Raw genomic sequence first — 14,397 nt, forward strand, 5'->3', positions numbered from 1 at the left:
GGAGACAGGGTCAATCGAGTGGTTAGGGTCTGGAATGCACTGTCTGAGAGTGTGGTGGTGACAGGGTCAATCGAGTGGTTAGGGTCTGGAATGCACTGTTTGAGTGTGGTGGAGACAGGGTCAATCGAGTGGTTAGGGTCTGGAATGCACTGTCTGAGAGTGTGGTGGAGACAGGGTCAATCGAGTGGTTAGGGTCTGGAATGCACTGTCTGAGAGTGTGGGTGAGACAGGGTCAATCGAGTGGTTAGGATCTAGAATGCACTGTCTGAGAGTGTGGTGCAGACAGGGTCAATCGAGTGGTTAGGGTCTGGAATGCACTGTCTGATAGTGTGGGGGAGACAGGGCCAATCGAGTGGTTAGGATGTGGAATGCACTGTCTGATAGTGTTGGGGAGACAGGGTCAATCGAGTGGTTAGGATCAGGAATGCACTGTCTGAGAGTGTGTTGGAGACAGGGTCAATCGAGTGGTTAGGATCTGGAATGCACTGTGTGAGAGTGTGGGGGAGACAGGGTCAATCGAGTAGTTAGGATCTGGAATGCACTGTGTGAGAGTGTGGTGGAGACAGGGTCAATCGAGTGGTTAGGATCTGGAATGCACTGTCTGAGAGTGTGGTGGTGACAGGGTCAATCGAGTGGTTAGGGTCTGGAATGCACTGTCTGAGAGTGTGGTGGAGACAGAGTCAATCGAGTGGTTAGGATCTGGAATGCACTGTCTGAGAGTGTGGTGGTGACAGGGTCAATCGAGTGGTTAGGGTCTGGAATGCACTGTCTGAGAGTGTGGTGGAGACAGGGTCAATCGAGTGGTTACGGTCTGGAATGCACTATCTGAGTGTGTGGGGGAGACAGGGTCAATCGAGTGGTTAGGATCTGGAATGCACTGTGTGAGAGTGTGGGGGAGACAGGGTCAATCGAGTGGTTAGGGTCTGGAATGCACTGCCTGAGAGTGTGGGGGAGACAGGGTCAATCGAGTGGTTAGGATCTGGGATGCACTGTCTGAGAGTGTGGTGGAGACAGGGTCAATCGAGTGGTTAGGATTTGGAATGCACTGTCTGAGAGTGTGGTGGAGACAGGGTCAATCGAGTGGCTAGGATCTGGAATGCACTGTCTGAGAGTCTGGTGGAGACAGGGTCAATCGAGTGGTTAGGATCTGGAATGCACTGTGTGAGAGTGTGGTGGAGACAGGGTCAATCGAGTGGTTAGGATCTGGAATGCACTGTCTGAGAGTGTGGTGGTGACAGAGTCAATCGAGTGGTTAGGGTCTGGAATGCACTGTGTGAGAGTGTGGTGGAGACAGGGTCAATCGAGTGGTTAGGGTCTGGAATGCACTGTCTGAGAGTCTGGTGGAGACAGGGTCAATCGAGTGGTTAGGGTCTGGAATGCACTGTGTGAGAGTGAGATGGAGACAGGGTCAATCGAGTGTTTAGGGTCTGGAATGCACTGTCTGAGAGTCTGGTGGAGACAGGGTCAATCGAGTGGTTAGGGTCTGGAATGCACTGTCTGAGAGTCTGGTGGAGACAGGGTCAATCGAGTGGTTAGGGTCTGGAATGCACTGTCTGAGAGTGAGATGGAGACAGGGTCAATCGAGTGGTTAGGATCTGGAATGCACTGTGTGAGAGTGTGGGGGAGACAGGGTCAATCGAGTGGTTAGGGTCTGGAATGCACTGCCTGAGAGTGTGGGGGAGATAGGGTCAATGGAGTCGTTAGGATCTGGGATGCACTGTCTGAGAGTGTGGTGGAGACAGGGTCAATCGAGTGGTTAGGATTTGGAATGCACTGTCTGAGAGTGTGGTGGAGACAGGGTCAATCGAGTGGTTAGGATCTTGAATGCACTGTCTGAGAGTGTGGTGGAGACAGGGTCAATCGAGGGTTTCAGTGGGGAATTGGAACGTTATCTGAAGAGAGAAGATTTGTGACGCTGTGGCGAGAGGGCGAGGGAGTGGCGCCTGGTGAAGTTGCTCTTGCAAAGGGGCCAGTACAGACATGATGGGTTGAATTACCTCCCTCTGTGCTGTAGACATTCTATGACTCTAGGTACTGGAACAGTGTAGGTGATGAGGCTAGTGGAAATTTTTGAAGCGATTGTGAATTTTTAAAATCGGACAGTTACTGAAGGACTGAGGCCCTTGTTTGCGGAGTTGGTGAGGATTTGCCATTGATTTAAAATCACGTCTCAGTGACTGAGGAGAGCAGCTCAGAGAAACGTCTTTCCCAACTGGGTTAATGAAGCATTGGAGAGTTTTCCAATAGGAATGATTAGGAAAGAGACCAGAGGGAACGTGAATACAGGAAGATACCAGACTTACAGTGTGGGGGGAGCGTGGACACTGGCATTAGTTTTGGCAATGAGTCAAACACTGGGTGAAATAGCAACCTCTGCACAGTAAACCCAAGTTCCTGACCGAGAATTTTCCAGTTGTTCTGATCTGGTAATGAAACACTTCCTTTAAATTAAATAGCTAACTGACCGGGCAGCTCCTTACACGTTAACGCAAACTTCTTTTTAAACAAGAGGTTGAGGACTCTGTCACCTTGAGGTGTAGAAAGTAACTAACTGAGCATTTCTGTTCCGTGTGTCTGTCCACATGCGTGTGCCTGCTTGGCTGCCTTCCCTTGTCTGTATGCATGCGTTCATCTGCACACACCCAACTGCCTATTGTCCGCGTCTGTGTTCACTTTTGCACGCGTTGTGCCTCTACACATCTGTGTGTGCTTGTGTGTCTGTGTATGTGTGTCTGCGTGTTTATCTTTATGTGTGTGTGTCTGTGCTGGTGTCGGGGTGTGTGTGTGTGCATGTCTGTGCTGGTGTCGGTGTGTGTGTGTGTGTGTGCGTGTCTGTGCTGGTGTCGGTGTGTGTGTGTGTGCGTGTCTGTGCTGGTGTCGGTGTGTGTGTGTGTGTGTGCGTGTCTGTGCTGGTGTCGGTGTGTGTGTGTGTGTGCGTGTCTGTGCTGGTGTCGGTGTGTGTGTGTGTGCATATCTGTGCTGGTGTCGGTGTGTGTGTGTGTTGTGTGTGTGTGCGTGTCTGTGCTGGTGTCGGTTATGTGTGTATGCGTGCGTGTCTGTGCTGGTGTCGGTTATGTGTGTGCGTGTCTGTGCTGGTGTCGGTGTGTGTGTGCGTGTCTGTGCTGGTGTCGTGTGTGTGTGTGCGTGTCTGTGCTGGTGTCGGTGTGTGTGTGTGTGTGCGTCTGTGCTTGTGTGTGTGCGTGTCTGTGCTTGTGTGTGTGCGTGTCTGTGCTTGTGTATGTGCGTGACTGTGCTTGTGTGTGTGTGTGACTCTGCTTGTGTGTGTGCGTGACTGCTTGTGTGTGTGCGTGTCTGTGCTTGTGTATGTGCGTGACTGTGCTTGTGTGTGCGTGTGACTGTGCTTGTGTGTGTGCGTGTCTGTGCTTGTGCACATGTCTGTGTGTGCCTGTGTCTGTGCGTGTGTGTGTGTGTCGGTGTCTGTGCTTGTGTGTTTGTGTCTGTGCTTGTGTGTGTCTGCACTCGTGTGTGTCTGTGTTTGTGTCTGTGCTTGTGTGTTTGTGTCTGTGCTTGTGTGTTTGTGTCTGTGCTTGTGTGTTTGTGTCTGTGCTTGTGTGTTTGTGTCTGTGCTTGTGTGTTTGTGTCTGTGCTTGTGTGTTTGTGTCTGTGCTTGTGTGTTTGTGTCTGTGCTTGTGTGTTTGTCTTTGCTTGTGTGTTTGTGTCTGCACTTGTGCGTGTCTGTGTGTTTGTGTCTGTGCTTGTGTGTTTGTGTCTGCGCTTGTGTGTTTGTGTCTGTGCTTGTGTGTTTGTGTCTGCACTTGTGCGCGTGTGTGTGTTTGTGTCTGTGCTTGTGTGTTTGTGTCTGTGCTTGCGTGTTTGTGCCTGCACTTGTGCGCGTGTGTGTGTTTGTGTCTGTGCTTGTGTGTTTGTGTCTGTGCTTGTGTGTTTGTGCCTGCACTTGTGCGCGTGTGTGTGTTTGTGTCTGTGCTTGTGTGTTTGTGTCTGTGCTTGTGTGTTTGTGTCTGCACTTGTGCGTGTGTGTGTGTTTGTGTCTGCACTTGTGCATGTGTCTGTGCTTGTGTGGGTGTGTCTGTGCTTGTGTGGGTGTGTCTGTGCTTGTGTGGGTGTGTCTGTGCTTGTGTGGGTGTGTCTGTGCTTGTGTGGGTGTGTCTGTGCTTGTGTGTGTGTGTCGGTGTGTGTTGGTGTGTGGTTTTGTGCAGAGTGCCCGAGGATTCCTACAATACCTTGATGTCTCGGTGGGGAAGGAGGTGATAGCCACGTGCACCAAAGCTGGACGTCTGGATGTGATGGCCCAGAACCCTTACAACGCCGTCATTCACCTGGGCCACTCACAGGGTAAGGGCCACTCAGGGTAAGGGTCACTCACAGGGTAAGGGTCACTCACAGAGTAAGGGTCACTCACAGGGTAAGGGTCACTCATAGGGTAAGGGCCACTCACAGGGTAAGGGCCACTCACAGGGTAAGGGCCACTCACAGGGTAAGGGCCACTCACAGGGTAAGGGCCACTCAGGGTAAGGGTCACTCACAGGGTAAGGGCCACTCACGGGGCTGGGGGCCACTCACAGGGTAAGGGCCACTCACAGGGTAAGGGCCACTCAGGGTAAGGGTCACTCACAGGGTAAGGGCCACTCACAGGGTAAGGGCCACTCACAGGGTAAGGGCCACTCACAGGGTAAGGGTCACTCACAGGGTAAGGGCCACTCACAGGGTAAGGGCCACTCACAGGGTAAGGGTCACTCACAGGGTAAGGGTCACTCACAGGGTAAGGGCCACTCACAGGGTAAGGGTCACTCACAGGGTAAGGGCCACTCACGGGGCTGGGGGCCACTCACGGGGTAAGGGGCACTCACGGGGTAAGGGCCACTCACAGGGTAAGGGCCACTCACAGGGTAAGGGCCACTCACAGGGTAAGGGCCACTCACAGGGTAAGGGCCACTCACGGGGCTGGGGGCCACTCACGGGGTAAGGGGCACTCACGGGGTAAGGGCCACTCACAGGGTAAGGGCCACTCACAGGGTAAGGGCCACTCACAGGGTAAGGGCCACTCACAGGGTAAGGGCCACTCACGGGGTAAGGGCCACTCACAGGGTAAGGGCCACTCACAGGGTAAGGGCCACTCACAGGGTAAGGGTCACTCACAGGGTAAGGGTCACTCACAGAGTAAAGGCCACTCACAGGGTAAAGGCCACTCAGGGTAAGGGCCACTCAGGGTAAGGGCCACTCAGGGTAAGGGTCACTCACAGGGTAAGGGTCACTCATAGGGTAAGGGTCACTCACAGGGTAAGGGTCACTCACAGGGTAAAGGCCACTCACAGGGTAAAGGCCACTCACAGGGTAAGGGTCACTCACAGGGTAAAGGCCACTCACAGGGTAAGGGTCACTCACAGGGTAAGGGCCACTCACAGGGTAAGGGTCACTCACAGGGTAAAGGCCACTCACAGGGTAAGGGTCACTCACAGGGTAAGGGTCACTCACAGGGTAAAGGCCACTCACAGGGTTAAGGCCACTCACGGGGTAGGGGTCACTCGCGGGTCCGGGAGTCACTCACGGGGCCGGGGGTCACTCGTGGGGCCGGGGGTCACTCGCGTGTGGTACAGGGTCCCTCGCGAGGCCAGGGGTCACACGCGTGTGTTAGAGGGTCACTCGCGGGTCAGGGGGTCACTCGCGTGTGGTACAGGGTCACTCACTGAGCTATAATCCCACATTTTCCCTGCCCTGTCCTGGTTTCCTGGGGACTGCACAGAGCTGCTGATTCCTCACCTCCCTCCTTCAGCCTAAGTGCTTCTCGCTGTCCTGCTGAGCTACAACTAACACAGCCTAAACTATACCTTAGGTACGGTGACCCTGTGGAGTCCGAACGTCAAAGAGCCGCTGGTGAAGATGCTCTGTCATCGTGGTGGAGTTCGAGCCATCGCTGTCGACAAGACTGGAACGTAAGCAATTCTCAAACACCCTCACGGGGGCCCCTGGCTCCCTGAATAACACAACAACCTACAGAACTGGCACAGAACAGGGAGGCAGGAGAGGGTTAATTCATTCACCAAGAAAAGGGACCATACAGTGTGCTATTGAGTTAATTGGAGGTGAATTGAAGTGCAAGAGGTTTTGTAAAGATATGACCTGTGCAGGAACAGAGATTACTCTGTGCGGGGGAATGTGTGTCTGCCTGTGCCTGTGTGTTGGTGCATGTCGGGGTGCGTGCGTGTGTCGGGGTGTGTGCGTGCGTGACGGGGTGCATGCGCGTGTGTCGGGGTGCGTGCCTGTGTCCATCTGTGCCTGTGTGCGTTCGTCTGTGCCTCCGTGCGTGTGCCTGTGTCCACGTGCGTGTATCTGTGTATGCCTGTGTGCACGTGCACCTGTGTCTGTGCCTGCATCTCTTTGTGTTCCTATGTCTGTGTCTGTGTGTTCCTGTGTCTCTGTGTGTTCCTGTGTCTCTGTGTGTTCCTGTGTCTCTGTGTGTTCCAGTGCCTGTGTCTCTGTGTGTTCCTGTGTCTGTGCCTGTGTCTGTGTGTTCCTGTGTCTGTGTCAGTGTGTTCCTGTGTATGTGTCTGTGTTCCTGTGTCTGTGTGTTCCTGTGTCTGTGTGTTCCTGTGTCTGTGTGTTCCTGTCTCTGTGTGTTCCTGTGTCTCTGTGTGTTCCTGTGCCTGTGTCTCCGTGTGTTCCTGTGTCTGTGCCTGTGTGTTCCTGTGTCTGTGTCTCTGTGTGTTCCTGTGTCTCTGTGTGTTCCTGTGCCTGTGTCTCTGTGTGTTCCTGTGTCTCTGTGTGTTCCTGTTCCTGTGTTTCTGTGTGTTCCTGTTCCTGTGTTTCTGTGTGTTCCTGTGTCTGTGTCTCTGTGTGTTCCTGTGTCTGTGTCTCTGTGTGTTCCTGTGTCTGTGCCTGTGTCTCTGTGTGTTCCTGTGTCTGTGCCTGTATCTCTGTGTGTTCCTGTATCTCTGTGTGTTCCTGTATCTCTGTGTGTTCCTGTGTCTCTGTGTGTTCCTGTTCCTGTGTTTCTGTGTGTTCCTGTGCATGTGTCTCTGTGTGTTCCTGTGCCTGTGCCTGTGTCTCTGTGTGTTCCTGTGTCTGTGCCTGTGTCTCTGTGTGTTCCTGTGTCTCTGTGTGTTCCTGTGTCTCTGCGTGTTCCTTTATCTCTGTGTGTTCCTGTATCTCTGTGTGTTCCTGTGTCTGTGCCTGTGTCTCTGTGTGTTCCTGTGTCTGTGCCTGTGTCTCTGTGTGTTCCTGTGTCTGTGCCTGTATCTCTGTGTGTTCCTGTATCTCTGCGTGTTCCTGTATCTCTGCGTGTTCCTGTATCTCTGCGTGTTCCTGTGTCTCTGCGTGTTCCTGTGTCTCTGTGTGTTCCTGTGTCTGTGCCTGTGTCTGTGCCTGTGTCTCTGTGTGTTCCTGTGTCTGTGTGTTCCTGTGCCTGTGTCTCTGTGTGTTCCTGTGCCTGTGTCTCTGTGTGTTCCTGTGCCTGTGTCTGTGTGTTCCTGTGACTGTGTGTTCCTGTGTCTGTTCCTGTGTCTCTGTGTGTTCCTGTGCCTGTGTCTCTATGTTCCTGTGTCTGTGCCTGTCTGTGCCTGTGTCTCTGTGTGTTCCTGTGTCTCTGTGTGTTCCTGTGCCTCTGTGTGTTCCTGTGCCTCTGTGTGTTCCTGTGTCTCTGTGTGTTCCTGTGTCTGTTCCTGTGTCTCTGTGTGTTCCTGTGCCTGTGTCTCTGTGTGTTCCTGTGTCTGTGCCTGTGTCTGTGTTTCTGTGTCGCTGTATGTTCCTGTGCCTGTGTTTCTGTGTGTTCCTGTTCCTGTGTCTGTGTGTTCCTGTGTCTCTGCCTGTGTCTCTGTGTGTTCCTGTGCCTGTGTCTCTGTGTGTTCCTGTGTCTGTGCCTGTGTCTCTGTGTGTTCCTGTGCCTGTGTCTCTGTGTGTTCCTGTGCCTGTGCCTGTGTCTCTGTGTGTTCCTGTGCCTGTGCATTCCTGTCAATGATTAACATCTGACTGGTACAGTATTGAGGAGGAGTTGCTGCAATGGGTGATGATAGGATACGTTCCTTGGAGGGTTTTTAAGTTGCCTTTAGCAGGAGTGTACTCCGACAGTCGGGTGAATTTGGTGTGGTCTCTGCTCGCTTTTGAAGTTTCCTCTCGTGCAGGTACATGGCCACTTCAGGATTGGACCGCAGGTTAAACGTGTACGATATTCGATCCTATCGCCCTCTGCACTCCTATTTTCTATCCAGTGGCGCAGGCCATCTGGTTTTCAGCCAGAGAAACCTCCTCGGAGTAGGATGTGGGAACACCGTCCACGTAAGCTGCTGATTTTGTTTCCAAGTTAACAGCCGTACTGTTAAATGAGGCTCTCAGCCTTGACTCAGTAGGTAGAAGCCTCCCCTCTGAGTAAGGAGTGCTGAGGGAGTGCTGCACTGCCAGTGGATGAGTGCTGAGGGAGTGCTGCACTGCCAGTGGATGAGTGCTGAGGGAGTGCTGCACTGCCAGTGGATGAGTGCTGAGGGAGTGCTGCACTGCCAGTGGATGAGTGCTGAGGGAGTGCTGCACTGCCAGTGGATGAGTGCTGAGGGAGTACTGCACTGCCAGTGGATGAGTGCTGAGGGAGTGCTGCACTGCCAGTGGATGAGTGCTGAGGGAGTGCTGCACTGCCAGTGGATGAGCGCTGAGAGAGTGCTGCACTGCCAGTGGATGAGTGCTGAGGGAGTACTGCACTGCCAGTGGATGAGTGCTGAGGGAGTGCTGCACTGCCAGTGGATGAGTGCTGAGGGAGTACTGCACTGCCAGTGGATGAGTGCTGAGGGAGTGCTGCACTGCCAGTGGATGAGTGCTGAGGGAGTGCTGCACTGCCAGTGGATGAGCGCTGAGAGAGTGCTGCACTGCCAGCGGATGAGTGCTGAGGGAGTGCTGCACTGCCAGTGGATGAGACACTAAATTAAGGCCCTACCTGCCCTCTTGGAAACTTAGGACCAGGGGTAGACCATTCGGCCCATCTATTCCACCATGCGTTTGGAATCTGGCTGATTTGCATCTTAACTCCATCAATCCAAGGCTCTTGCTCAAGTAAAATCCAGCAATCTCTGGAAATGTTCAATAGGCCCCGAATGTTCCAGATTTTCACTAACCTTTCTTTGAAGAAGGTTTTCCTGACATCACCCCTGTATGGCCTAGATCGAGTTTTAAGCTTTTGTCTCCTTGTTCTGGACTCCCTCCCCTAGCAACGTAATCCGCTTTTGGATTCCTCGATTGACCCTGTCTCCACCACACTCTCAGACAGTGCATTCCAGATCCTAACCACTCGATTGACCCTGTCTCCACCACACTCTCAGACAGTGCATTCCAGACCCTAACCACTCGATTGACCCTGTCTCCACCACACTCTCAGACGGTGCATTCCAGATCCTAACCACTCGATTGACCCTGTCTCCCCCACACTCTCAGACAGTACATTCCAGATCCTAACCACTCGATTGACCCTGTCTCCACCACACTCTCAGACAGTGCATTCCAGACCCTAACCACTCGCTGTGTGTAAAGGTGTGTTCTGCAGCAATGCCCACATCCAGTGGATGAATGGAAAAATGTTACATACTTCAAGGAGAGAGCCTCTCATTCTTCTAAACTCCGGGGAATATGGGTCAAAGTCTTCTCAATCTCTCCTGATAGGCCAATCCTCTCATTCCAGGATCCGTCTGGTGAATCTCTGTCTCTCTCCCTCGAGGGAAAGTGTATCCTTCCTTAGATAAGGAGAGCAAAAGTGTGCACAGTACTCCAGGCATGGTCTCACCAAGGCCTTATACAACTGCAGCATGATTCCTTTACTCTTCCACTGCATTCACTTTTTAGTGAAGGGTTAATCTTTCATCGGATCCGTTGTCCTAAGTCATTTTGAATTTTGCCGGTTGGATTATGTACCCATGCCCACCGAGACCAATTCTTTCTCTCTGATATAGTTCTGGTTCCTCTGAATCTCTAGTATTTTATCCCCATCTGTGAAGACCCTCAGAGACTCGCTGCTTATTAAATCAGCCATTTCACACGCAGCAAGGTTCTTTAGAGGAATGTAGGAAACTCAGCAGCCCGTTTGTATAAAGCAAGATCCCACAAATAGCGATGGCCAGATAATCTGTTTTTTTCCCCCCCACCCCGGGATGTTGATTGAGGGATAAAGATTGTGTGTGGCACAGAGGGAAAGCTCCCCTCCAACTGAAAACACCAGCTCAGACACCTCGGACTGTGGAACTGCCCGGTGCCGCTCTGTTGAGGGCTGGGATTGGGCCTGGGCCTGGGCCTGGCACTGGGCCTGGGCCTGGGACTGGGACTGGGATTGGGCCTGGGACTGGGCTTGGGGCTGGGCCTGGGATTGGGCCTGGGACTGGGATTGGGCCTAGGCCTGGGCCTGGGATTGGGCCTGGGACTGGGCCAGGGATTGGGCCTGGGTCTGGGCCTGGGATTGGGCCTGGGTCTGGGCCTGGGATTGGGTCTGGGTCTGGGTCTGGGCCTGGGCCTGGGATTGGGCCTGGGCCTGGGATTGGGCCTGGGCCTGGGATTGGGATTGGGCCTGGGCCTGGGCCGTCTGCCCCTGCGACTGATGAACGTATGATCGATGTTTCTCTCTGTCTCTTTCTCCCCTCACCCACCCACAGGTTTACAAAGACATTCACCACGCGACAGTGAGGAGGCCGTACCTGAGTCACTCTGTCCGCCAGGGAGTGCATGGGCTACAGTTCTGCCCCTACGAAGACGTGTTGGGTGTGGGGCATGGACACGGGTTCACCAGCATGCTCGTGCCAGGCAAGTACTGAGACTGTCTCCCTCCTCCCCCTTCAAGGGGGATGACCATGGGGTTAACCAGGTAGCGGGCAGATTGGAAGAACGATTGGGGAGCAGGGGGCACAGTGGTATTGTCACTGGGTGAGTTATCCAGAAGCCCAGGTTAATGCTCTGGGGACCCGGGTTCAAATCCCACCACGGAATTTAAATTCACTTAATAAAATCTGGAATATAAAGCGAGTCCCAGTCATGGTGACCATGAAACTATCATCGATTGTTGTAAAAACCCATCTGGTTCACTAGTGTCCCTTTAGGGAGGGAAATCTGCTGTCCTTACCCTGGTCTGGTCTACATGTGACTCCAGACCCACAGCAATGTGGTCGACTCTTAACTGCCCCCTGACTTGGCTGAGCAAACAGCTCAGTTCAAGGGTAATTAGGGCTGGGCAATAAATGCTGGCCGTGTCAGCCACACCCACATCCTGTGACAGAATAAACGAAATAGATGTCAGTTACTCTCTCTCGTCGTATCGAACACACTCTCCTGGGGTGCAGCCACAGTCAGTGCTGCATTTCCAAAGGGAATTGGAGAAATATCCAAAGGGTCAAAATGTGCAGGGGCTACAGGGAAGAGACAGGGGGGTTTGTGCTGGGCACTAAGTGACTCCCGGTACAAAATCAAAGGGCCCAATGGCCTCCTCCTGCACTGTAAGCAGTCCGTCACCAGGTTGTGTTTGACAGTGGTGCCAAGGTCACTTTGACAGAGTGGAGCCTGGGATGCGCTTGCCTGCTGGGGCTCAGTCACGCTGAGGGGGTGGGTGTCCATATCAGCTCGTTCCCGACTCCCGCCACCACTCCCTGTGCCGAGTGTCTTCACTTCGTCTATAATGCGGAGAAAGAGAGACAGGGATGTCCTGGTCTTGCAGGTCCTTATGTGAGGACAGTAACAACTCGAATTGACATGACTCCGAAAGACGTCCCAAGACGTTTCACAGGAGCGACGATCGACCTGAATATGATGCCACCCACATGGGGAGATATTGGGACAGATGAGAAAAGTTCAGCCAAACAGATTGGCTTTAAGGAGCATCTTAAAGAAGGAGAGCGAGGTGGGAGGGAATTCCAGTACTTAGCACCTAGGCAGCCTAAGAGACGGCCCCCAGTGATGGAGCGATGGAAATCAGGAATACTCAAGGTGCTGGGATTAGAGGAAGGCAGAGATCTCGGAGGATGTAGGAGCTAGAGGAGATTAAAAAGATAGGGAGGGTTGTAGGAGCTGGAGGAGGTTACAGAGATAGCGAGGGTTGTAGGGGTCTGGAGGAGGTTACAGAGATAGGGAGGGTTATAGGGATTGGAGGAGGTTACAGAGATAGGGAGGGGTGTAGGGGCTGGAGGAGGATACAGAGATAGGGAGGGTTGTCGGGGCTGGAGGAGGTTACAGAGATAGGGAGGGTTGTAGGGGCTGGAGGAGGTTACAGAGATAGGGAGGGTTGTAGGGGTCTGGAGGAGGTTACAGAGATAGGGAGGGTTGTAGGGGTTGGAGGAGGTTACAGAGATAGGGAGGGGTGTAGGGGCTGGAGGAGGATACAGAGATAGGGAGGGTTGTCGGGGCTGGAGGAGGTTACAGAGATAGGGAGGGTTATAGGGGCTGGAGGAGGTTACAGAGATAGGGAGGGTTGTAGGGGACTGGAGAAGGTTACAGAGATAGGGAGGGTTGTAGGGGCTGGAGGGGGGTTACAGAGATAGGGAGGGGTGTAGGGGCTGGAGGGGGGTTACAGCGATAGGGTTGTAAGGGCTGGAGGAGGTTACAGAGATAGGGGTTGGAGAAAGTTACAGAGATAGGGGTTGGTGAAGGTTACAGAGATAGGGGTGTAGGGGCTGGAGGAGGTTACAGACATAGAGAGTGGTGTAGGGGACTGGTGGAGTTTAAAGATTGGGAGGGTTGTAGGGACTGGAGAAGGTTAGAGATAGGGAGGTTTGTCGGGACTGGAGGAGGTTAGAAATAGCGAGGTTTGTCGGGACCGGAGGAGGTTAAATATAGGGAGGGTTGTAGGGGCTGGAGGAGGTTAGAGATAGGGAGGGTTGTAGGGATTGCAGGAGGTTACAGAGATAGGGAGGGTTGTAGGGGCTGGAGGAGGTTACAGAGATAGGGAGGGGTGTAGGGGCCGTAAGGTTACAGAGATAGGGAGGGTTGGAGGGGCTTGAAGAGGTTACAGAGATAGGGAGGGTTGGAGGGGCTGGAGGAGGTTACAGAGATGGAGGATTGGAGGGACTGAAGGAGGTTACAGCGATAGGGAGGGTTGTAGGGGCTGGAGGAGGTTACAGAGATAGGGTTGTAGGGGCTGGAGGAGGTTACTGAGATAGGGAGGGGTGTAGGGGCTGGAGGAGGTTACAGAGATAGGGAGGGGTGTAGGGGCTGGGGGAGGTTACAGTGATAGGGAGGGGTGTAGGGGCCGGAGGAGGTTACAGAGATAGGGAGGGGTGTGGGGGCCGGAGGAGGTTACAGAGATAGGGAGGGGTGTAGGGGCTGGAGGAGGTTACAGAGATAGGGAGGGGTGTAGGGGCTGGAGGAGGTTACAGAGATAGGGAGTGTTGTACGGGCTGGAGGAGGTTACAGAGATAGGGAGGGGTGTGGGGGCCGGAGGAGGTTACAGAGATAGGGAGGGGTGTGGGGGCCGGAGGAGGTTACAGAGATAGGGAGGGGTGTAGGGGCTGGAGGAGGTTACAGAGATAGGGAGGAGTGTAGGGGCTGGAGGAGGTTACAGAGATAGGGAGGGTTGTAGGGGCTGGAGGAGGTTACAGAGATAGGCAGGGGTGTAGGGGCTGGAGGAGGTTACAGAGATAGGGAGGGGTGTGTGGGCTGGAGGAGGTTACAGAAATAGGGAGGGGTGTGGGGGCCGGAGGAGGTTACAGAGATAGGGAGGAGGCGACGCCATGGGGCGATGTTAACACAAGGGCAAGGATTCCAAAACTGAGCCGTTGCTTAAGCGGGAGCTGGTGTAGGTCAGGAAGCAGAGGGGTGATGGGAAAAATGGGGATTGGTGTGTGTGAGGGAAATGGGGATTGGTGTGTGTGGGGAAATGGGGATTGGTGTGTGTGGGGAAATGGGGATTGGTGTGTGTGAGGAAATGGGGATTGGTGTGTGTGAGGGAAATGGGGATTGGTCTGTGTGGGGAAATGGGGATTGGTGTGTGTGAGGGAAACGGGGATTGGTGTGTGTGAGGATTGGTGTGTGTGAGGAAATGGGGATTGGTGTGTGTGAGGAAATGGGGATTGGTGTGTGTGAGGAAATGGGGATTGGTGTGTGTGAGGAAATGGGGATTGGTGTGTGTGAGGAAATGGGGATTGGTGTGTGTGAGGAAATGGGGATTGGTGTGTGTGAGGGAAATGGGGATTGGTGTGTGTGGGGAAATGGGGATTGGTGTGTGTGAGGGAAACGGGGATTGGTGTGTGTGAGGGAAACGGGGATTGGTGTGTGTGAGGCAAACGGGGATTGGTGTGTGTGAGGATTGGTGTGTGTGGGGAAATGGGGATTGGTGTGTGGGGGAAATGGGGGTTGGTGTGTGTGAGTGAATGGGGATTGGTGTGTGTGGGGAAATGGGGATTGGTGTGTGTGGGGAAATGGGGATTGGTGTGTGTGGGGAAATGGGGATTGGTGTGTGTGAGGATTGGTGTG

The 14,397-nt window shown here is 53.5% G+C and overlaps 1 protein-coding gene across 1 annotated transcript in view; it reads left to right on the forward strand.

Annotated features, from left to right (window-relative positions):
* wdr46 (WD repeat domain 46) overlaps positions 1–14,397 on the forward strand; it is a gene marked incomplete at its 5' end in the record, with an annotated part of 39,197 nt that overhangs the window by 11,593 nt on the left and 13,207 nt on the right. The window contains 4 exons of the mRNA XM_078536656.1: positions 4,179–4,314; positions 5,813–5,912; positions 8,097–8,250; positions 10,596–10,743. Coding sequence (XP_078392782.1) covers positions 4,179–4,314; positions 5,813–5,912; positions 8,097–8,250; positions 10,596–10,743 — 538 coding nt within the window. The remainder of the gene's footprint in view (positions 1–4,178; positions 4,315–5,812; positions 5,913–8,096; positions 8,251–10,595; positions 10,744–14,397) is intronic.

Source organism: Cetorhinus maximus, unplaced genomic scaffold (assembly GCF_964194155.1).
Source record: "Cetorhinus maximus unplaced genomic scaffold, sCetMax3.hap1.1 HAP1_SCAFFOLD_1393, whole genome shotgun sequence".
Lineage (NCBI taxonomy): Eukaryota > Metazoa > Chordata > Chondrichthyes > Lamniformes > Cetorhinidae > Cetorhinus > Cetorhinus maximus.